We start from the raw sequence: 25,051 nt of genomic DNA on the forward strand, positions 1-25,051 counted from the left end.
TGGGTGCGATTAGAAGCAGAGCACAGTCGAATGGCAGCGGAATGGCAGCGTGTCTTGACCACGAGCATTTTAAATGACCCTTGCTTCCCTTTGATGTGCAAAACATCTCTTTCTGTTTATTTCTGACATTTTTTATGGCAAAATTATTTATTTGGGTGCTGGTATCTGACATCAGCAAAACCCAAAGTATGTTGCTGCAATTTACGTCCACATGCAGCTGCCCAACATGTGATCTTTGCAAAAGGATTGTCACAGATTCAGAAACTTCTGCACTGCCCAAAGAAGAAGTGTGCATATCAGGTACTGGAGAAAAAACACAAAGAGTAATGCATATAAATCTAGACACAGCTATTTTTACACTTACATTGACGTGTTGTCCATTATGATATTGACTACGTTTACATGCAGTCAAAATTCGGGTTATTGCTAATATTCCGGTTACTGAAACATTGGGAATATTCCGTTTACATGGTAATTAATCATTCGGGATATCTGGATCAAACCAGCGACGCAGAGAGAACGTGATGACGCAATTCCCGTCATTTCCACTTCTACTTCCTGTATCCAAATTCAAAACAAATGCTGCTTCGCGCAACCTTTCGCTCACCTTGGGTGCAAAACTTATTTTAATAAAAACAAGGTGCCCAGAAGCCTAACAATCTATGCTTTATCTGATTGTCATGGTTTTGATTTTGATTAGTTCCTGTTTTATTTTGAAAGTCAGTGCCCTTTCGGTAGTTATTATGGCTTGACTTCCTTTATTCCAATCCTGTCTGATTGTTTGCACCTGTGTCTAGTCAACCTATGTGAGTGTATCTGTATTCTCTTGTCTTTCCTTTGCTCTGTGCTTGTCTGCACTGTTTCCTGCCCTGATTTCTTTGATTTTGATTCCGTTCCTGCATGTTTGGTTGTCCTGGTTATTGCAGTGTTTTTGGTCTAATTAAATCTGTTGGAACTCTGTCCTCCAGTCTTCTGCTTCCCACATCCCCTGACACCTTGACACTGATACCATATGCTTGTTTTTATTTATTCATTTATTCTTGTATAAAATTAACAACACTCTTACATGAAATAAAATAATAACAATTGTGTTTACCAGTCAACATCAGTAAAACCTCTGTGGAATAACTTTTTTTATTTCATTTTTGTTGTTGTGTTCATGATGCTCTATATTTAAAATTTTAGAAAGCTAGTGTTTTGCATCTTTTGTATACATATGAGCTTTACAAATATGCTGCTGTGAAACTGTCATGTATTCAAGTATGACACCAGGGACTGATACATTCAAATCTTTTTTTTTTTTTTTTAAATACAGATTTCATAGTTTTGCATTTGTCTGTCTGAATGTCGCTGCATCTTCACTGAATGCAGTTATAATAGCGTATCCTCCAATAGCGCATCCTCCTCTTGGCTATTGTGTTCTTTTTAGTCTAAATTCATTGCTATTCAGTCCTTTTCAGTATGTGAAGTTCACTTGACATGAATAAAAAAGCTTTATGTGCAGCTGTTCACTTGTTTCATATGTTTCTGTCTTCTATTTTCTTCTCCATTTCCTCTTCTTTCTTTCTTTATGCCACTTTTTCCCTCCGTCAAACACATCCAGACTCTCAAAGCGGGGAACATATCAGAGGTATCACCCGATGCTTCTTCCTTTGCTTTTAGACGTTCCAACCCCTGCACACAACAATCTTAATTACACTGCTTTCTTCATGGTTTTACATTTAAACTTGTAATATATAATTTTATCCTTCTACGGATTGTTTTGCCCTGTAGCCACAGTGATCTCTGACCTGTTTCAATTTTCACCAATAAAGGTCAAGGACTCAAAACTAAGTCTGATGACACCACCCACGACTCTTTATGTCAAACCATTCAAAAGTTATGGGAGAAAGTAAGAACTATCAAATATGGACCAATCAAATGAAGGGGGGGGCGCGCTTTTTGGCGTCTATCGTTGCCACGGTAACGCTTTTGACTGAGAAAAGTAATGTGCGTTGTCGCAGGATGGAGACGCACATTTTGATGTATAACACACCTGGGTGCACGTTACGGTTCGGGCCACATTAACTGCCGAAGGAACGGCATAAATTGCGCCAAAATTACACGATTAATTGAAAATGACCGACTTCCTGTTCGGTTTCGGCCATGGCGCCAGAGACTTTTCTTTAAGTTGCGACATGATACAGGTGTGTACCGATTTCGTGCATGTACGTCAAACCGTATTGTGGGGCTTGAGGCACAAAGTTTTCTAGGGGGCGCTGTTGGTGACTTTTGGGGCACGTTTAGGGGGACAAAAAGGCCCTCATTTTGTCAGAAAAATAAAAATGAGAAAAAAATAATAATTCCTACAGATACAATAGGGCCTTCGCACTGTCAGTGTTCGGGCCCTAATACATATTCTTCTATAGAAATTAACTAAATACAACAAATTATTCTGTGGCAATTACACACTGTCCAGTAACAGGTTCAACACCACAAGTGACCGAGTTGCGGAGGAAAGCCCGAGCCGGCCGACCCTTAAGAGTTTCCTCCCTTTGTTGAAATGTCCACATTGCAAGTATTGTCGCCCTCTTGTCATTCTTTTTTCGGTAAAATGTAACCAAACTTTCGAGCGTTTATGCCGCTTTGTCCCCGTGTTTGTTCCTGCTGGGTACGAATGCGCACGTTGCGCAACGTGCGTGGGGACGTAATTTGCACCCACTGGAATCGATAAGGGAATCGTTTGCAAAAAAGGCAAACGATTCCAAGGACTTGAAACACTGGGAACCGGTTCTCAAAAAGAACCGGTTCTCGATTCACTATCCCTATCTGCGAGGCAGGAAGAACTTGAGATTCTTACCTACAACAGAGAACAGAGATCTTCAGAAACTATTTTATTTGGTCGAAATGCCACGTAGATGCAGCCATAACAACCCCTTCATAAGAGACAGAGTTAGCATCTCAAATCCACTTAGTGTGCCTCTTCTGACATTGGTGTTACATCTTTGCTTTAACCACTTCAGTGGAACAACAGATGCTGCAGAACAGGAAACTTGAAGGAGATATTGGAGCAAAAACTGGATAATTTCTCATGAATTTTACTTATTCCCAGTTTATGATGTCTCATTGAATGACATATTTTCAGACATGGTTGGCCTGAAACCAAGTGCTAAGGTTATAATCTCACCATCTTTATAAATGACAAAAAAAACCTAACATGAATAAATATTTTCAGATTATACAATTATGATAAACCTTTCTAATATTCAACCTCAACTGTAGAGCTTCTACAAGCCTCTGCACAAAATGTGCACGTTCTAATATGAGTTGTCTGTCCAAATGTATAGATTATTGAGACATATCTGTATGTGTTCCGTACAAAAGAAAGCTTTACTTTTAGTCATGAGAGCTTCTGTGGTGAGGATGGAAAGGCTGCGTAAATGCAAGGCTGCCAGTCAAATCCCCATCTCCTCCTACCTGCTCTCTCCGATGTTTTCAAAGGCAGAGGAGAAAAAACATGTCGTGCTTTCAACATTCAGGTGAAAATCAATGCAATTTGAGGGTTTTTTTGCACATTCATATAGTTTGTGTCTTTGTAAACAAATACATGTTCAAGACAGTGACATTTTATTAACCCTTGTACTGTTTTCGGGTCAAGGAAGGAGGAAGAGAAGAAGGGGAGGAAAGAAGGAAGGAAGGAAGGAAGAGAAGAATGAAAAGAAGGAAAGAAAGAAGGAAGGAAGGGTGAAAAAAAGGATGAAAGGAAGGGAGAAAATAAGGAAGGGAGAAAAGAAGGAAGGAAGGAAGGAAGGAAGGAAGGAAGGAAGGAAGGAAGGAAGGAAGGAAGGAAGGAAGGAAGGAAGGAAGGAAGGAAGGAAGGAAGGAAGGAAGGAAGGAAGGAAGGAAGGAAGGAAGGAAGGAGAAAAGAGGAAGGGAATAACGAAGGAGAGAGCAGGAGGAAAGAAGGAAGGGAGGGAAAAAAGAAGGAAGGAAGAAGGAAAGGAGGAAGGAAGGGATAAAAGAGGAAGGGAAGAAGGAATGAGAGAGCATGAGGAAAGAAGGAAGGAAGGGAAACAAGAAGGCAGGAAGAAGGAAGGAAGGCAGGAAGGAAGGAAGGAAGGAAGGAAGGAAGGAAGGCAGGAAGGAAGGAAGGAAGGAAGGAAGGAAGGAAGGAAGGAAGGAAGGAAGGAAGGAAGGAAGGAAGGAAGGAAGGAAGGAAGGAAGGAAGGAAGGAAGGAAGGAAGGAAGGAAGGAAGAAAAGATGAAGGGAAGAAGGGAAGAAGGAAGGAGAGAGCAGGATGAAAGAAGGAACAGGAGAATTAGGTCATTTTGACCCAAAGACAGTACCAGGGTTAAATGAGCAAATTCACGTATAGGTCTCCCAACAAATCCGTCTGTTTTAGAAAATAATCTTGTGCTAATCTAGTCAGTAGATGTTTAATTTTAAAGATTTCTTTTATACAACCGAGATATGTTGTTGTCTTTCATGGTTTCTTTTTCTCTTGATTAGTGCCACCTGTGTCTGGTTTGAGCCCCCTGCTTGTTTCCCCCCCTGTTGTGAGTCCATTCACCCGTTTGGTTCAACTGAGCTTTCAAACATCTGTTCTCCGTCTTTACAGCTCGGTGGTGAGTTTGTGTGTGCGTGTTTCTTTTTTTTAAATTTTTTTTAACATCTATTATAACTTTTGTTTTCTTGGCGTCCCTGACATTCCAAAAATAAATCTTGAAATAAACACTGTAGGGCAGGGGTGTCCAGGGTCGGTCCTCGAGGGCCGGTGTCCTGCAGGTTTGAGTTGTTTCCTGCATCAACACACCTGATTCTAATTAAGCAAGCAACTTCTTTTGACTTTTCACATTTAGCTGTTGCCACAAAGATCACCGTGTTCAGCATAATGAAGAGGTTTGGTATTATTTGCTTTCACCTTAACTATAACGGTTCACACTGCATAAACAGAGACGATGAGAGAGACGTTAACCCTTGTACTGTCTTTGGGTCAAAATGACCTAATTTTCCTGTTCCTTCTTTCCTCCTGCTCTCTCCTTCCTTCTCCCTTCCTTCCTTCTTTCCTTCCTTCCTTCCTTCTTTTCTCCCCTCGTACATTCTTTCCTTGTTTTCTCCTTTCCTTCCATCCTTCCTTCCATCCTTCTTTTTTCCCTTCCTTCCTTCCTTCCTTCCTTCCTTCCTTCCTTCCTTCCTTCCTTCCTTCCTTCCTTTGTCCCTTCTTTCCTTCCTTACTTCTTTCCTCCCCTCGTACATTCTTTCCTTGTTTTCTCCTTTCCTCCCTTCCTTCCTTCCTTCCTTATTTTCTTCCTTCCTTCCTTATTTTCTCCCTTCCTTCTTTTTTCCCTTCCTTCCTTCCTTCCTTCCTTCCTTCCTTCCTTCCTTCCTTCCTTCCTTCCTTCCTTCCTTCCTTCCTTCCTTCCTTCCTTCCTTCCATCTTTTCTCCCTTCCTTCCTTCTTTTCTCCCTTCCTTACTTATTTTCTTGCTTCCTTCTTTCCTCCCTTCTTCTCTTCCTTCCTTCCTTGACCCGAAGGCAGCACAAGGGTTAAGCGTTTTTGGCCGTATTTCAAATCGTGGCAATGATTGTCAATTAATCACACTTCTTCCAATGTAATGTAAGACCTTCACATTAAGTTCTTAGAAAAAGAGGTTGTTAGATGGTCATATTCATTATCAATACGTAGAGAGATGGGTGAGATGGGAGAGATACGTGAGAGGTGGGATCAGATCCAGACTTCTCTCAATACATCTAAACTTTTACAAACCACATCAAGTAATAACACTTGCAAAATAACTAACTAAAAAAAAATAGGTGAAGCATGACTGGCAGCATCATGCTTAATCAACAGCTAAGTCAAATCTATAATTATAACATTCCCTGAGTAAAACTGGCTCTTCATCCTCAGGAAAACACACAAGAAAAAATATGCAAACAAAACACTCGGCCCAGATGGGAAACAGACTGAGCGTGCTCTAAACACACGGTGTGTGTGTGTGTGTGTGTGTGTGTGTGTGTGTGTGTGTGTGTGGGTCAGTGTACAGATCTGATCAGTGTGTTTGTTCGTGCACGTCTGTCTTTCAACACGTAGCGTTTCCAGTCCGGACTCATGTGCTGCAGCATCCCTCTGCCCTCAAACAGCAGCAGAGGTCGGGCCTTGACTCTGTTTCTTTTGGCTGCCCTGCAGAGCCAGAGCCTCCACCGGCCACCAAAATGCAAATACAAACGCTGCCGAGAGGCCGGATCTTTGAACTGCAGCTCTGCCAGCCCCGCAGAGGTGAGGACACAAATGACAGGCGGTTAAAACCCACTTTTCGTCACCTGTTCCTCCTGCTGCATTACTGTTCTGCCTCAAATTAAAACATTTTCCAACCATAGGACCAAGTCTTTCTGCTGATAGAAAGAAGCAAGACCTCTTAAGCTTGCTCACAGGCATCATTGAGGCCAGTCTCACTCCCGACTCGTCAAAAACCTACGCTTGGTCAGGAGCCTTTAGCGACACCTACTGACGCAAAAGGTTCCCATCTGCGTCTCTCTCAGACGCAAGTAGAATACAATTGGCTCCAATGTAATCCCGTCTGCGGCTATATGTGACGCTCACAGCAGGTGATCAAATGCATATACTTCAATTTAAAAGTGTGGTTTGATGAAATTTTTTAGCGAGAAAATGCATTTTTTCCCCACAATCTCTCTTCAGTGAGTGTATATCATGCATGGTTTATTAATCGTTTATTAATCCATCCCACTGCGGGTATACTGAACTAAATGCTCTTGTTTGGAAGTCACGCCATATTAAAACAAATTATAAACCACATTAACACTTCATAGAAACAAAATAGATCGAAGGATGAAGTATGAAAGATCTGTTTTGAAACGTTGCTTAATGCGTTACGCCATTGAATACAACCCTTTCTGTCGCCGAGATAGGCAGCAGGACAAAACGTTAAAATAGCACTAATAAATGCATATATTGATCTTTTCCATCACATACATCTACTCGCAATATAAATATACATTTTCATGGTCACACTTTGTCTGTTGAAAAATGAGCGGCTATATGATTTCTGAACCCTAGTATGGGTCAGTATGTGTCGCTAAAGGCTCCTGACCAAGCGTCGGTTTTTGACGAGTCGGGAGTGAGACTGTGTTGAACTATGCACAGGTTTCAGGACAATATAGGACCATTCTGGATGGTTTGAGGAGAGGTTTAAGTTACAGTGGTCTATGAAGTACTGTCTATGTATCTCCCTCCGCAGAGCATGTTAGGCCTATGCAGACTTTTTTTGATTAAAAGGTCCTATGATGGTCATTTTTTAAGATATGTTTGCATAACTTAAACACACAGAAATGTATTAGCACTATGCTATATTATACATTTGATCATCCAGGATCATCCTGTCAGACTGGGGAAGGGGTTAAATGGTCTATAAATAGTCATGTTAAGTTAATGGGAAAATTTCAAAAGGTGAAACAATCAGTATTTAAAGGGGAAAATAAACTCAGAACTGGTCCAAATTGAATAGTATGACTGTGTATAATACTATCATCAATATCTTAAAGAAATCTGGCCACAAAATACTTGTTAAAAGATTTTGACTGATTGTTTCCAGCTTGGCCCTTAAAGAGGTCTCTGAATGTACAAGTCAAACATCTATGATGTGTACCAACAAGAAAATCAAACTTTGTCGTAGGACAACAGTGAAGACATCGTTGGAAAGGTCTTGACCTCAGGAGCAACATATGTCAAAGAGTACTTACCTGCACAGATCTATCTCTGTTGCCCACACGCTGTTTCTATCCGGTACTAAAGTATTCTTTATCAGTGTTTTATCTGCTTTTCCTGAGTGGTCCTTATTTGGTCGTAAGGGATTATGAGTTCATTTGAGTTCGGCCCAGATCACGGCTTTCTGTTCGGTTTTAACTTTGTTTACTGCCTCACATTTGCTTTTGAGATCTCTGTTTTTGTGTTTACTTTGGTTTTCTTTTATATTTTGAGGGTGTAAATTTCCTGATGTCACTTCCTACACTGGTCTCTCCTAATTATCTCCACCTGTGGAGTGTGTGTGTGTGTGTGTGTGTGTGTGTGTGTGTGTGTGTGTGTGTAGTCAGATGTTTGCCATGTTACCTGCATGCTCACCAGCTGTGCTTTCCCTTTTGTGTCTTTCCAGTTTCAGTGTAATCCTCCTCATCTCAGCATCTACATCTGTTTTGTATCAGATATCCTGCTGTCAGAGGTTTTTTTTTTAATCATTCTTTTCTTTTCTTCAAGCTTCTAAAAATATGGTGACATGTTTTTCTTTTTTTCATGCTCATATGTTATTTTTTAATCGTGGAAACGGTGTATCCAGTACTCGAGTTGTAAAAAAAGAAATCAGGGGGGATGGTGGATTTTATCATATGGGGACAGATAATTTGTGCTGATTACAAATAATATAATCTATTACAAATAATAGCACTGACCCAAAACAGCTGCAGAAATACTGCAGGAATGACATAGCAGCAGTTAAATGCAGCCTTCTGTAAGCTTTAAATATCCACTGGGCTTACATCAAATACATCAAAACACAACAATAAAAAACACTTTTCTGAACTTATCAATATGACTCTGTCCTTCACAGGATAAGTAACATGGATCACTGCAAAAACTCACAATCTTAACAAGAATATTCGTCCTATTTCTAGTTAAAATGTCTCATTTTAATAAAGAAATCTCATTACACTTAAAACAAGACTCATCACTGGAAAAAAACCCCACAATTTTCACCTGTTTCAAGTAGATTTTCACTTGAAATTAGTAGAAAAATCTGCCAGTGGAACAAGATTATTTTGCTTGTAATGAGAAGATAAATCTTGTCCCACTGGCAGATTTTTCTACTTATTTCAAGTGAAAATTGACTTGAAACAGGTGAAAATTGTCAAATAATTTATTTTTCTGGTGATATTTTTCTGGTGATGACTGTAAATGTTGAAATAGCAGTAAAACCACATTCATTGATGAAATGATATAAGGGATGGAAAGGGGGGATGGCAGTTTTACAGGGGGGATGATTTGGACCATTTTTATTTCAGGGGGGGATGCCATCCCCCCTCATCCCCCCTCATCCCCCCTCATTCCCCCTCAACTCCAGTACTGGGTGTATCTAATAACAAACTACTGCAGTCATTTACAGCACAAGGCCGTGTTGCTGGTTTTACTACACATGAGCAAAAGTTCAAAGTCAGTATTGGTGTAGATCAATTCCTGCCCTTTACTGTGTCATTTGTGTCAGAGATAATAAAGTTGCAGTGTGTGAGAATAGCTGTAGTCGTAGTGAAGTCAGAGACGGCCAGCATTTCAAATATCAAAAGACATGCACGCCAACCAGGCAGTGGTGAAAGAAGCATCTAGGTCTGGAAATGGAGCAATACTACGAGGTAGAAATACTCCTTTATCATGTGAAATACACAGGGTGTGTGCATACTTTCTGTTTGAATTCATTAACCCTCTGTAAAGCACTTTGGATTGCACTCTCAGATAAAACAGAGCTAACCTGAACTGAGTTGCTCGATTGTCATATCTAATTTATGCGTGTAGTCCATTTCAGTTGCAAATGCTTTTCAACATGTGCAAATATATTTGTATTTCTATTTTCTGGACTTCACCTGTACCACATCCATATCAAGTCCCCTGATTTATTTAGCTACAGCAAATAAGCAACAGAAACATGATCAGTTTTCTTCATTTGACTTATCACACCGACACGCAGGTGGGAGGTGGAGGAGACAGGGTGAACAATATCATAGGGTTGTTAAGTGTTAAGCTCACTACTGGGAAAAAATATATACAGGTATATATATATTTATCATAACCACAGTCCAAAATCATGTGATTATTCTTAATTGCCGGAGGGCTGAGTGTATGGTTGTGTGTTCCTGCAATGAACTGCCGACTGGTCCAGTGTAGATCAGCTTTGAATAGAATTCAGAATGAACTATTGCACTGGCGTTGATATTCAAATAAACACTGGTTCCGGTTGGTGTTTAGTGGACCTTGACCCATAATAAGATTTATATTGTGAGTTTAAAACCCTAGAAGCATTTTGATAATATACCAGAACTTATATTCCTCTCCTCTTCCTCTCTTCTCCATTTCCATTTTTATTTATTATAAGTATCTCATAGCTATCATTTTTGTCCATAGTTCCTGTGCTGGCCCCTTTTTTTCTCTTTTGTGCATGTTTGCAGGCCGGAGCTTCAGGAGCTGCGTGCTGGCATTCTGCTATACTTTTGGAAAGGAAGGGGGTTGCAACCAAATGAAACCGTAGGTAATATATATATATATATATATATATATATATATATATATATATACATATATATATATATATATATATATATATATATATATATATATATATATTTTCTTTGACTAAGCTGCTTTGATTTGAATTTCTCTTGCAGGCCACCTGAACAATGGTTGCTCAGCCCTTTTCATTACAGGCCCTGATCCCTCATCTGAAATTGTCCTCAGAAAATCAGATTGGGTTTCCTTGTGATCAGAGTTCCATTATTACTTAGTCATTTCTTTTATTTTCATGTTATTACATGATTAAATGTTTCTAAAAAGGGTTTAAAACATTCTAAGATTTTGTTCGTCTCTTTTTTCTGTCCTTTTATTTTACTATATAATTCATTGCATCTGTTATTTTTTTATTTTATTCTTTTTATATGTATATATATATATATATATATATATATATATTAAAGAAAAAAGATCCTGTAAAAAGATCCTGTACTTACCATAGGTGATCTTTTTCTAAATCACTTTTGAAAACACATCTTTGAAACAGAATTTCCTGAAAGAATCACATCTTATAATCTTACTTTTGTTGTTCTGATGTATTATTATTTAATACACGTATCATTTATGTATTTCTTATAACCATCCTGATGCGTTTAACTGCCGTATAAGCATTAGCATACATATAGAAACAAACTATGAAATACTGAATAACGATGTTAAACACATCCAGTGCAAACAAAACAAATTGCACATTACAAACCTCTTCTGACTGGATTTTTTGATTAAAAAACAGAAATCCTTGTTGCTGCTGCTGAGACTTGTGTGTTTGTTTCATTAGAACCAGACTTTCATTTGTTTTCCTCTCTGACTGTATTAACAGGTCCATAAAGCTCTCCTCTGTGTATTTGTGACACATTATAAAAAAATGACACAAATGACAAACCTTTCAGCATCTTTGCTATGCCGGGGTCCAACGGCTTCACACATAACTTGTTCTGGCCCAGTTGTCCTCCAGATTATATTCAGTGAACTGTTGACAGGTAAGTGATTATTGGAGTCCGGTTTTCAAAACCCTCCTAATACATGAGTTCCCCAAAGTATTCTCAAATTAGTTTTATTGGCAATTGCAATAGGCTACTGGTGTCAGGCAGTCAGATACAGAACTCAGATAGTCACGGACTGACTCAGTTCCATGTTTGATACAGCTTAAATACAAAAAAAAAACATAACTGGTCTAAAATTACACAATCTATTTAGATAGATAAAGACACAGCGGTCTATAACATCATTTCTGAGCTTTAGAACAGAGAATAGACTCTAGTCTAGTTGACAACACAAACACATTCAAATAGGCAGGTGGTCAAAGCTACACAACATTCTGATAAAGAAATTATTTATGAAGGTTACACTGACTCACCAATGGTAGTTGACTCTTCCATAACCCAAAATAATCCAGGTAACGTTCAAAACGGGGTAACATTCAAAACTTTGTACATGCTTAGTCCTCTTTTAAAGTTTAGCGCTCGTCTCCTCCATGGCCGCAAACTTGCCGAGTCGGCAAATTGGCTGTAACTGTTAAGGCTGATTTATGGTTCCGCGTTACACCAACGCAGAACCTACGGCGTAGGGTACGCGGCGACGCGTACGTAGGGTGCGCGTCGATTTAACGCAGAACCATAAATCAGCTTTACAGCCAATCAGCGTTGGCTCACAGCCCTGATGCGTTCAGGACAGTTGTAAAGTAAGAATTAGTCTACACTGACCACACAATGCACATGTTATCGTTATCATAGCCTACAATTCACGATTATATATGAACGTATCACACAAAACGGGGCCCTATCATTTTATTCTTTTCAACTTATGTCTCTGTCTTTAATCCTGCTTTAAAAATTTTTTTTTAACTTTTTGATGCATTTTGTAAAATGTTTCCATGTAAAGCCCTTTGAGTTTTGTTGTACATGAAATGTGCTGTACAAATAAACTTGCCTTAAGCCTTAACCTCGTTACTCTGTGAGGAAATCTCTTCACACAAATGTTTTCTCATCAGAGGAATGCAGAACTGTGATAAGAACATCACTTCTTCTTCTTCATCACTTCAGCTGTTCGGCACATGGATGACTAAGTTGTATTTTAACACAGTAGCCCACCACCTAAACTGCAACACTAAAGCTTCGCCTGCAGCTACACTTGAAGTTTAACACCATAAACAAGCTTCCATGGCAACATTCACTCTGCAGAGAGAACTACGTTTGTACTGAAGAACATCAGATAAATCCTGCATCATTTGTGATTGAAATAATTATTTTTATCTCAGCCATCTAGGCCCACGCTTGAATTCCTACTGTTCAACATTATAATGACATAATGACAATCACTTGTTATTAAGTTGTACACACATGAAAGAGCTTTCCTAAAACCTCACTTACTAAAAATATGTTGTGTGTTACTGATATTTAACAAAAAGCCAAAAGTTTTAAAAGCAGATGACTTTTGTTTTGTGTTTCAGTTTTTAGAGGTTTTGCTCTGCAGGCCTGAATGAAGGGACATGAAAAAAGAACCGTAACCCATTTAATGTGTGTGTGTGTGTGTGTGTGTGTGTGTGTGTGTGTGTGTGTGTGTGTGTGTGTGTGTGTGTGTGTGTGTGTGTGTGTGTGTGTGTGTGTGTGTGTGTGTGAGTGTGAGTGTGTGTGTGTGTGTGTGTGTGTGTGTGTGTGTGTGTGTGTGTTCATTTAAAGCTTTAGAGAGGTGTTGAGCTTTGAAGTGGTGGTTGATGTTGCAGCGTTGCCGACGGTGGACGACAACGTTCCCTACAGGCAAAGCTGCTTCGAGATTTTGTTTAGGACGATCCCACCAGCTTTCATGTCTTCAAATTGCAGTAAACATGGTGATTTTGTACAAAAAAAACCCAAAAACAAACATCCAACAAAATGTCAACTAATACAAAGACGAAAAAAAGCTGTGATGGGTTAGAACAGGGGTCGGCAACCCACGGCTCTAGAGCCGCATGCGGCTCTTCAGCGCCGCCCTAGTGGCTCCTGGAGCTTTTTCAAAAATGTTTGACCTTTTTTTTTCTTCCTTTTTCCTTTCCTTTTTAATCTCGACATTATGACTTTTTTCTCGACATTTCGACTTTTTTCTCAACATTTCAACTTTTTTCTCTAAAATTCGACTTTTTTCTCGAAGTGCATAATGAAAATAAAAATCTTCCCCCAGTTCTAACTAATATAGAAACATGCAGCATGTGTTTGACCTTTTTTTCCTTTTTTTCTCTTTTTTTCTTCCTTTTTCCTTTCCTTTTTTTTCCATTTCGACTTTTTTCTCGACATTTCGACTTTTTTCTCGAAATTTCTACTTTTTTCTCGACATTTCGACTTTTTTCTCGAAATTTCTACTTTTTTCTCGACATTTCGACTTTTTTCTCGAAGTACATAATAAAAAAAAAAAATCTTCCCCCAGTTATAACTAATATAGAAACATGCAGCATGTGTTACCTTCATTCTCAGGCTTATACAAGACTTTTCATTTTTTGCGGCTCCAGACATATTTGTTTTTTGTGTTTTTGGTCCAATATGGCTCTAAAACATGTTGTGTTTCCGACCCCTGGGTGAGAGGAACAGAGCGTGTGTGGAGTCTCACCTGTCCAGGGCGATGCAGCACAGGTGCAGGATGGACGCCGTGGTCAGCAGGACGTCCAGCGACGTCCGGACCAGACAGAACGTCTCCCCGTAGATCCAGTGCTGGTGCACCAGCTCGATGGCTCCAAACGGCATCACCAGCACCGACACCAGCAGGTCGGCAAACGCCAGGGACACGATGAAATAATTGGTCTTTATCTTCCTGAAGGAAGCGAAGACAGAGAGAAAGCAGGACCAGTAATCAGTTATGTTAGAACAGCCAGCCACTTGTACATCGTGTCACATGTGAAACATGATAAATGCTCCAATACTCAATTATTTAGCCAGAAACCTCCTAACCTTCCCTCTTTTGCCCAGCACATGCGTAACTTAGAAATAAATAAAACAGAACTAAACACGCTGCACTCCTCCTTCCCCACTGACAGTAACTCACAGCCTGTCCTAACTGCATGCGAGCGTCCGACTATTGTGTCACACTGCGTGGCATCGGACGCTCTCTGTCCACACTGAAAGTGTTATGGGCCCCCACGTTATTTTGATTGACAGCTGAAACTCGCTTTAAAAGTCTGATTTATGGTTCCGCATTACACCAACGCAGACCCTACGGTGTAGGGTACGCGGCGACGCACACCGAATGGTGCGTGTCGCCGCGTACCCTACACCGTCGATTTTACGCAGAACCATAAATCAGCCTTTATTCACTGCACTACCCGCCCGTGCGCTCCTGAAAGAAACTCCTAAAATAACTCGAGTAAAGAGACAAGTGAAATATGGGTGAGTACCTGTAATCTTCCTACGTTTGTACTTTCTAAACAGGAAAACAAGCTTGATATTGTGATATTTAAATGTTCTTCTATTTTCTTTCTGTCGCTCGCGTTGAAAGCCGGTTGAAAGCGCTGTAGGAAACAGTCATGGATGAGGAACGGTTAGTTGAAATGGAAAGTTATCTCTATGATACCCCCTCATTTCACTACAAAAACCACAATAAAGTGGCAGAAAGAAATATTATCCTATTATTATCTTATTATTATCTTATCAGAATCTTCCAACTCCCTGTCCATCTCCCTCCAGCAGCTGCCACTTTATTGAGGTTCTTGTGTGTTGAAATGACTGTTACCTACAGCGCTTTCAACCGGCTTTCAACGTGAGCGACAGGAAGAAAAGAGAAGCAAGGCGTCCAACAAATGTTCAGCTCAAAACGCTACGTCGCTGCAGCCAGTTAGGACAGTCCAATAGAAAATAAAGCAATGGAATTGATTTTGTCGCTGACGCAGTTAGGACACGGTGTCAGAATCAATCAGAATCCAAGGATTCTGTTGCATTTCCCTGCACGTTCCTCTTTCAAAGTCACTAACGGTGACAGGAAGCACCGTCTTCACCAGATGGAGCATCTTCCGACTCCTACCAGCCTCAACTGTTTCATCGAGCACCGACTTTCCCCTGATGATTGTCTTTACTTGCGTGTGAGACTTGGATGGCCTGCGGTATTTTACTGCTTTTGTTTGTTTATTCAATTCTGAATAACAACAGAACAGCCTTTCTGCAGATGCACCACTCTCAGATACTTTACACTTTACATAAAATCATGATATTATAATGCTGTTTACCTTCTAAATATGTGCTTCAAGTGTCTTCTTAAGGTCTATAATACATCACATTATCATTCATACAATAGTAGACACAAGCTGAGGACTTTTTATTTTTTTTTAGTTCATAGTGCAAAAGAAATTCTGGCACGTTTCTGTGTTGCCGTGGTAACAAAGTGATGACCAATTGTGTCTCACGTAAACTGCGTGGGTAAAACAAATGCAAATCTCAATCATGAGACGCCAACAACTCCACAATTATTGTTCATGATTTCATTACTTGGTTCATGTACCCGTCACAGCGGCTCGTATTTGGGAGAACTGGGTGTGAATATCACAAAACAAAGCAATTACATTTATTAAACTTTTCTTTTTCTTTTTTTAGAATCAAGTGGAAATTCACAGAAGACAATCTTCAGTTTGTAATAAAGTATCATGTTTGTTTTAAACGGTTTTGTTATTCAGGGAAATGAAACCAACTTACTGAACTGTGTTCAATAAAAAGTTTATGATTCGTCTAAGCCAGAAACAATTAAAAAAACTACGGCCCTCACTTTTCTCATTTAAGATAAAAAAAAACAAGAAAAAAATTGTAAATTCCACATTCTGTTTCATCATCAAAATATATTTGTTTTTTATATAGCACCAGTCACTCGATACGTTTAAATGCCTTGATATCTGCTGAGCAGAGCTTAAGATGAACATGTGATGACATTTCAGAGGATAAAATGCCCTCAGCTAGACATCGACTGCAAAGATCGTATCACCCATTCTTTGTACCAGACTCTAACGATGCTCTTCTGACTGAATGGAAGCAAATCCCTGAAGGTTAGTTTAGTTTAGTTTAGTTATTTAGCAATATAAGACAAATTGAATAATAAATGTAAAAACATTGAAATAACATGCAAGGAAAGGAAGAAGCCTGGTGGCTTCTATAGAATCATTTCCTTATATGAATAAAAGACTAAACAAAAGCTACACACGGGGGAGTAAAAAAAACAATAAAACACAAATGTAACTCAGATCAAATAATAAACACTACAAAGATGAAACAATAAGAAAGTTATTTCAATGTTAATGTTAATGTTATGTCCTTGAATATTGGCAAGGATTAGGAATGGGTGATATTTTACCGTTCACGATAAACCGTCAAAAAAATTCCCCACGGTAAGAATTTGTATCTCACGATAAAAACGATAAATTCCTGTTGATGACGTTTTTGTGTAAAGATGATTTATGGTTCTGTGTTAAATCGAAAGAAGGAAGGAAGGAAGGAAGGAAGGAAGGAAGGAAGGAAGGAAGGAAGGAAGGAAGGAAGGAAGGAAGGAAGGAAGGAAGGAAGGAAGGAAGGAAGGAAGGAAGGAAGGAAGGAAGGAAGGAAGGAAGGAAGGAAGGAAGGAAGGAAGGAAGGAAGGAAGGAAGAAAGAATGATGAGATAGATTTATAGTTACAAAGATGGAGTTGAATTGGTATTTTTGTATTGTCATTTTTATCGTTATCGGGATAAATGCCAGAAATTATCGTGATAAATTGTTTAGTCCATAACGCCCATCCCTAGCAAGGATGGTGATGAATTAAGAGATTTATTGAGTGAATTCCACAAGTGGAGGCGTCTAAAAGTGATGAAAGATTGATGTTTAAATGTTCTACAAAACGGTAAATTAAAATCATCTTTGTGGCATAAATTCATAAGAATGAATATCAGAATTAACACAAAATAAATTATGAAAAGAAGAAGGAAGATCTTGTATATCATTTTTAAATTTGAACATAAATAAACATGTTTGAAAAATGTTAATTTTATTGACTGATAATAATGAATATTTAATGAAAAGGGGAGCAGATGGCTCATCTGTTTGCATGTGATATTATTCTGAGAAACCTTTTTAGAATTATCAGTAATTTATTAATATATGGTGAATGTGTCGAAGCCCAAACAATGTTGCAGTAATTAAGATGAGGGAAGATTAAACTGTAATAGAGTTAAATGAGAGGAAGGAAGAACAAAAGGACAAACCTTTCTCAAAATATCAAGCATCTTCATAGATTTCATGCATACAGTATCAATATGTTGTTTCCAATTTAAATGATCATCGATAACGACACCCAATAATTTAGTATGAGTAACCTGGAAAATTTCAGAGCCATTGATTATAATTCTATGTTTTTCTTTGTTACAAGCTCGCGTTCGTGATTAGCCTTCCCAACAGAGCGTGGCCTCGAAACATGCACGTCATATTCTTTGACTCTCGGACGCTACGTGAGGCAAATTCACAAGGGGAGAATTAACATTAAAGTTTACCCTGATTAAAAAAATACAAAATAAAAAAAAACAAGGGAAACAGACGGGGGAAATATGACCACGTTCAAGGTCAAACTGTAAGTTTGTATTGAAACGGCAGCAAAGAAGAGGTAAGAATACAGGACTGTCTCAGAAAATGTGCAAAAGTGCAAATGTGCAAAATGCAAAAATGTCATACATTCTGGATTCATTACAAATCAACTGAAATATTGCAAGCCTTTTATTATTTTAATATTGCTGATCATGGCTTACAGCTTAAGAAAACTCAAATATCCTATCTCAAAAAATTTGAATATTCTGGGAATCTTAATCTTAAACTGTAAACCATAATCAGCAATATTAAAATAATAAAAGGCTTGCAATATTTCAGTTGATTTGTAATGAATCCAGAATGTATGACATTTTTGCATTACAGAAAATAAAGAACTTTATCACAATATTCTAATTTTCTGAGACAGTCCTGTACAATACCCTTGTTTCCATTACTCACTGCACGAGAGATTACAGGTGAGCAGAACAAAAAACCAAGCAATAGAAGAGGGAAAAGGAAACATCCATCTCTGGTAGAAGTGGCAGAAGAAAGTGAAAAAAGCTGAAGAAAGTCAAAATCCTTCTGGGGGGACACAGAAACCTTAAAGATGCTAAAACCACAGAGAGTGAGGCGGATTAAAGGAGATTTATTTCTGCAAATAAGGACACTGAGACACTGGAATATGAGAATAAAAGTGAGATTCTATGACTGAATCCGGCCTGATTGCTCTGACTAACCGCCTGCCGAGTCCCCGTTGCTTTCTGTAAGCGATGCAACCATCAGAGGCGAGGCCATGCTGTTCTTCTAAAGTGTTGCAGAGATAAAACAACAAAAACCGACAGTTTACTATAAAACAGACCCCAGGACACATTTTTCTTTACTTCATGGTTTGCGCTAACAAGTTATTTTAAATGAGGTGCCGCTTGCAGGGAGAGCTTTTTCTGAAAATGATGTGTTGGTGACAGTGAAACTGCAAACGCACTGAGTCACTAATCCAGAACCGTCTACAAGCTGAATCCGGGACATCAAATACCCGACTTTTAAACAAAGTAACAGCTTGACTTTTTGGGATTTGTAAGGGACAGTTCATCGTCATCAGCACCAATATTTCAAATAAGTTTGAATTCTGTATACATATATGTAGCATGGCGAGTGCGGGGCCCGACCGACAGGACAGAGAGGACACGGAGTTTAGTGCAGAACCCTTTTATTTACCAGCTCCAAACACCCACACGTGCACAAGCACAGGACCAGCCGACATAAGCAGCCTCTCCCTTATCAAGGCTGGCAGGGTGGAGAGGCTGACGGGCCACACCTGTGTCCCGTCAGACTGAGTGGCTGCAGCTCCTCCACCCTGCCACAATATATTATACATATACATTATACATATAGTAGGCATAGTTTCTTTTCCATGACAATTCAGCGGGAGCAGATGTAGGAGGTTGGAGAGAAGCTGCTGTGATCTATTTGATTGTGTATCTAAAGGAAGAAGACAACAACAGTAAAGATGTAGAACCTGGAGGAGATGATAGATGTGCTGCTGGGTCTGTGGCTTGTGTTTCATATCAAGTTAAAAAATGAGAGTGAGAGAAGCTTCAAGCAGCAACGCTTTTTAATTAGGGCCCGAGCACTTAGAGTGCGAAGGCCCTATCTGTAGGAATTTTTCTTTCTTTCTTTCTTTCTTTCTTTCTTTCTTTCTTTCTTTCTTTCTTTCTTTCTTTCTTTCTTTCTTTCTTTCTTTCTTTCTTTCTTTCTTTCTTTCTTTCTTTCTTTCTTTCTTTCTTCTGACGAAATGAGGGCCTTTTTTCCCCCTAAACGTGCCCCAAAAGTCACCAAATTTTGCACCAAGCCAGGCGAAAAATTTGATATTTAATGGTTTGCATTAATGGGCGTGGTATGCACGAAAATCGGTACACACCTGTATCATGGCACAACTTAAAGAAAAAGTCTCTTGGCATCATGGCCGAAACCGAACAGGAAGTCGGCCATTTTGGATGAATCGTGTAATGGCGCAGTTGATGCCATTCCTTCGGCAGTTAAAGGAGCATGAGGCTCCTTTTAAGAAATGAGACTCTCTAGCGCCACCCTTCGCCACGACGGCAGTCGGGGGTACTGCAGCCAACAGTGAAGCCGGCACGGGAGAACGGGGAGAACGTGCATGCAGCGTCATGTGACGTCACATCCACAGGACAGTGCGGGAAATTCGGGGTCCGAATTGCAGCACATTTTGCAGCACACAGTCTGTTCAAGGCAACGGAGAGATACACTAGAGGAATCATTCTTTTTGGTTTGGAACGCTTCATCTGACATTATTACTAGAAAACTTAAAACGTATACGGATTTTTTTCATAAATCCTGCCTCAATTCTGCCTCATGCTCCTTTAATACGGCCCGAAACGTAACGTGCACCCAGGTGTGTTATACATCAAAATGTGCGTCTCCATCCTGCAACGACGCGCATTACTTTTCTCTTTCAAAAGCGTTACCGTGGCAATGCTAGATCCCAAAAAACGTGCCCACCCTTCATCTGATTGGCCCATATTTGATAGTTCCCCAAAAGTCACCAAATTTTGCATGCAAGCCAGGCCTGGCGATGAAATTGATATTTCATGGTTTGCATTAATGGGCGTGGCCTAACGGCTCAACAGCGCCCCCTAGAAAACTTTTCTCTGCCATAACTTTTGAATGGTTTGACATAAAGACTCGTGGGTGTTGTCATCAGAATCGGTTTTGAGTCCTTGACCATAATTGGTGCAAATTAGCCCCGCCCCCTCTTCTGATTGGTCGATATTTCATAGTTCCTATTTTCTGCCATAACTCTTGAATGGTTTTACATAGAAAGTCATGGGTGGTGTCATTTCTGATATGCTTATGGGGGGCGGTGGCCATGAGTCCCAGGGCCCGTTCATCGCTGCTTGCAGCTTTAATTCTTTTTAGTTTGTCTCTGCGCTGCTGAAAAGTCCGTTGGTAACTGTGAGCAGCTATGAAGAGACAGAGCTCCTGGTAGATCTGGTCGTTCCTTATCTCCGTCTACATCCCTTTTTAATTCTCTCCTCAGCACCAGGTTTATGAACATCTGCACCTCAGAGTTGGATCATGAAACAGACTTTTGTGCTGCCGTTGCTGGTGGAATAAAATGAACAAGAAGCCGTCACAGTCTCTTTCTCTGATGTCACATCCTGACTCAGACGTCTGACTCCAACCCCCCGACCAATCGGTGGCCTGGAGTGTGATGACTCCAGATGCAGCCGACTCAGCCGCTTAGAACCTCAGCAGAATAGTTACAGACAAAGTATCTACTCGGCACGTTAGACCCCTGGTGGAGAAGAATCAAACTGAGTGGAGGCGAGTGGAGTCGGGCTGAGTAGGTTCTAGTGGAAAAGACCAGAATATCTCAGAGGTGAAGAGGACTGGCCTTCAACAATATGAAAAACCTTTCTCCAAAGAACCATCCATCCATCCATCCATGTATCCATCCATCCATCCATCCATCCTCTTTCCATCCATCCATCCATCCATCCATCCATCCATCCATCCTCTTTCCATCCATCCATCCATCCATCCATCCATCCATCCATCCATCCACCCATCCATCCATCCATCCATCCATCCTCTTTCCATCCATCCACCCATCCATTCATCCATCCATCCATCCATCCATCCTTTTTCCACCCATCCATCCATCCATCCATCCATCCACCCATCCATCCATCCATCCATCCATCCATCCATCCTCTTTCCATCCATCCATCCATCCATCCATCCGTCCATCCATCCATCTGTCCATCCTTGTATCCATCCATCCATCCATCCATCCATCCATCCATCCATCCTCTTTCCATCCATCCATCCATCCATCCATCCATCCATCCATCCATCCATCCATCCTCTTTCCATCCATCCATCCATCCATCCACCCATTCATCCATCCATCCTCTTTCCATCCATCCACCCATCCATCCATCCATCCACCCATCCTCTTTCCATCCGTCCATCCATCCATCCATCCATCCATCCATCCATCCACCCATCCATCCATCCATCCATCCATCCACCCATCCTCTTTCCATCCGTCCATCCATCCATCCATCCATCCACCCATCCATCCATCCATCCATCCATCCATCCACCCATCCTCTTTCCATCCATCCATCCATCCATCCATCCATCCATCCATCCATCCACCCATCCTCTTTCCATCCGTCCATCCATCCATCCATCCATCCATCCATCCATCCATCCATCCATCCACCCATCCATCCATCCATCCATCCGTCCATCCATCCACCCATCCATCCATCCTCTTTCCATCCATCCATCCATCCATCCATCCATCCATCCATCCATCCATCCATCCATCCATCCACCCATCCATCCATCCATCCATCCATCCATCCATCCATCCACCCATCCTCTTTCCATCCGTCCATCCATCCATCCATCCATCCATCCATCCACCCATCCATCCATCCATCCATCCGTCCATCCATCCACCCATCCATCCATCCTCTTTCCATCCATCCATCCACCCATCCATCCATCCATCCTCTTTCCATCCATCCATCCATCCATCCATCCATCCATCCATCCATCCATCCTCTTTCCATCCATCATCCATCCATCATCCATCCATCCATCCACCATCGATCCACCATCCATCCATCCATCCATCCATCCATCCATCCACCATCCATCCATCCATGTATCCATCCATCCATCCATCCATCCATCCATCCATCCATCCATCCATCCATCCATCCATCCATCCATCCATCCATCCATCCATCCATCCATCCATCCATCCATCCAAATCCTCTTCACCAGGGTCTGCAGGTTAAATATAAAAGCATTTTGGAAAATGTTCTTCCAAATCAAGTTTTTATTTATTCTAAAGGAACATGTGCTCCTATCTGCATGATGTCTTTTTCAGGGAAGCCCTTCAGCTTTCAAGACGATGCTAAACGAGGCCCTGCATTCATTACAACATGAATGGCTTTGTAGCTGAAGCAACTGCAAACATTTAGAGCATTGTGAATTGCAAAATGTGACGAGGGAAGAGACGAGGGAAGACCCAGGACTGATGCAGATGGAAAACATTCCTCTCTCAAAGCTTCACCAACTGGTTCCTCTCAGAGGGAGGTTAACGTCGACCCGTCCCAACTGTTTACTGATCTTTTACCAAGCTTTTTTCATGATATGGTACACATAAGTATGGTACGTTTCTTCAGTTAAAACACTGATGTGTTTTATATACAGTAGTGCTCGGTTTGGGGTCAACACTAGATTTCCTGAGATCATAGATTTCATGAAATCTAGTGTCGACCCCAAACTGAGCACTATTCACAATGAAGAGGTACAAATAGTACAAACGTACAAATACTTGGGCACTGTGTTTGACTCGCAATTGAAATTCAATGAAAACACCGACGGCATTGTAAAGCGATCAAAACAAAGGATCTATCTGCTGAGGAAACTCAAATCTTTTAACATTTTCTTTTATAATAATATAATAATAATAATAATGTAAGAAATGTCCAAAACTGGTACTGCAGTCACTTTCAAAATATTGTTGAGCGGCGTGTACCCTCCCCCTCCTCCCCCTCCTCCCCCCGATCAGAGGTTGCCAGGTAGGCTGCAGAATGCAGCAGGAACGTAGGCTGCCATGGCTGCGATAATTAGAGCCGAGCTGGCAACCCGGATGCAGAAACAATACTGACTTGGTGATTGGGAGATAGGTGGAGGGTGGAGCTTCAGAAACAATACTGACTTGGTGATTGGGAGATAGGTGGAGGGTGGAGCTTCAGAAACAATACTGACTTGGTGATTGGGAGATAGGTGGAGGGTGGAGCTTCAGAAACAATACTGACTTGGTGATTGGGAGATAGGTGGAGGGTGGAGCTTCAGGCCAAAACAAAAAATGACAACATAAACATCAGTTGAGGGCTGCAACTCCTCTTTTTAATCTGGAATATCCTGGCTTGGGTGCTGATGTCAGTGACATAAGTATTTGAAATGAACATGATTTTTAAATGTCTGTTGACATATCGGGGTCATTTTATGATTCGTTTTATTATTGCTCTTACATACAGCTCCTTTAACTTGTAATGCACTTTACATTCAATGAATCTCAAAGTGCTACACATAGACCGTTATTCATTCATACACATTCTCACCAGTGATGGTAAGCTACATTTGTAGCCACAGCTGCCCTGGGGCAGACTGACAGAAGTGTGGCTGCCATTCCGTGGGATTCGAACCGCCAACCTTCCGATCATTGGACGACCCGCTCTACCACCTGAGCTACTGCCGTTACATGTTGGTTTGGTGGTCTATCTATGAAAGACAAGAAGTGTCTGAATGACATTATCAGAGTTTGCTCTAAAGTTACTGGAGTCCATCGTAAAGACCTCTGCTCTCTCTGGAAAGCACGGCTGGTGCAGAAAGCAGACAGGAAACTATCCTACCCTAATCCTGCTCTGGCCAGTCTCTTTGTATTTATGCCCTCAGGTCTGCGGTATTATGTGCCGGTGCAGGAAACAAACCGCTATGCAAATTCTTTTATTCCATCTGCCATAAGGCTGCTAAATGCACAAGGATTCTTGGAGTTATCTTGCCATGAACTACTGTAAACTGTGAACCATGAAGTATTTGCATCCTGCTCTGCTGTGCTGTCTTAATCTATATCATTTTATATAGAGTCACACAACTCCTTTGGAGTGCAGGTCATAACTGTAAATATATGTAAAGCATCTTCCTTAGTTTAGTCCAGTGAAGCCAAGGGAAGCTTTTTATCAGCTTCAAATGTCAGAAAAAGGTCGAACCCTTTCTTGTTTTCCTTGATTCCTTTATTAGTACAATTCACAAAGAAGTGGAATACATCAGCTAATCCATCATTTAACTCCCAGGCAGTAGGGTGACGTACGCCTATGTGAGAAAAATATAAATGCAGAGTGATTTTCTTTTCTTTTATGTGTTGGGATGACGTTTACATCCTGTCATGTTTAGTCAGTGTCTTCGCGGTGCATAAATACAATATCTTCTTCAAAGATCAACTCATTGCTCGACAGGATGCCTGTTTCAGACAGTGCTGTGCCTCCGACACAGAGATACACACCGTCACCTTCTCTGGGGCTTTATTGTCAAACATCACACACAAATGCACACGCGGAGGCGTCTCTTGTGCGGCTCTACGCTTGACAAACAGCAGAGCCGCTGACACAAAGTGACAGGACG

The 25,051-nt window shown here is 40.6% G+C and overlaps 1 protein-coding gene across 6 annotated transcripts in view; it reads right to left on the reverse strand.

Annotated features, from left to right (window-relative positions):
• htr4 (5-hydroxytryptamine receptor 4) overlaps positions 1–25,051 on the reverse strand; it is a 282,593-nt gene that overhangs the window by 83,177 nt on the left and 174,365 nt on the right. For all 6 annotated transcript variants that reach the window (XM_061726112.1, XM_061726111.1, XM_061726110.1 and 3 more), the window contains exon 4: positions 13,901–14,101. In XM_061726112.1, the coding sequence (XP_061582096.1) occupies positions 13,901–14,101 (201 nt within the window). The remainder of the gene's footprint in view (positions 1–13,900; positions 14,102–25,051) is intronic.

The sequence above is a fragment of the Cololabis saira genome, chromosome 7 (assembly GCF_033807715.1).
Source record: "Cololabis saira isolate AMF1-May2022 chromosome 7, fColSai1.1, whole genome shotgun sequence".
In the NCBI taxonomy this organism is placed as follows: Eukaryota; Metazoa; Chordata; class Actinopteri; order Beloniformes; family Belonidae; genus Cololabis; species Cololabis saira.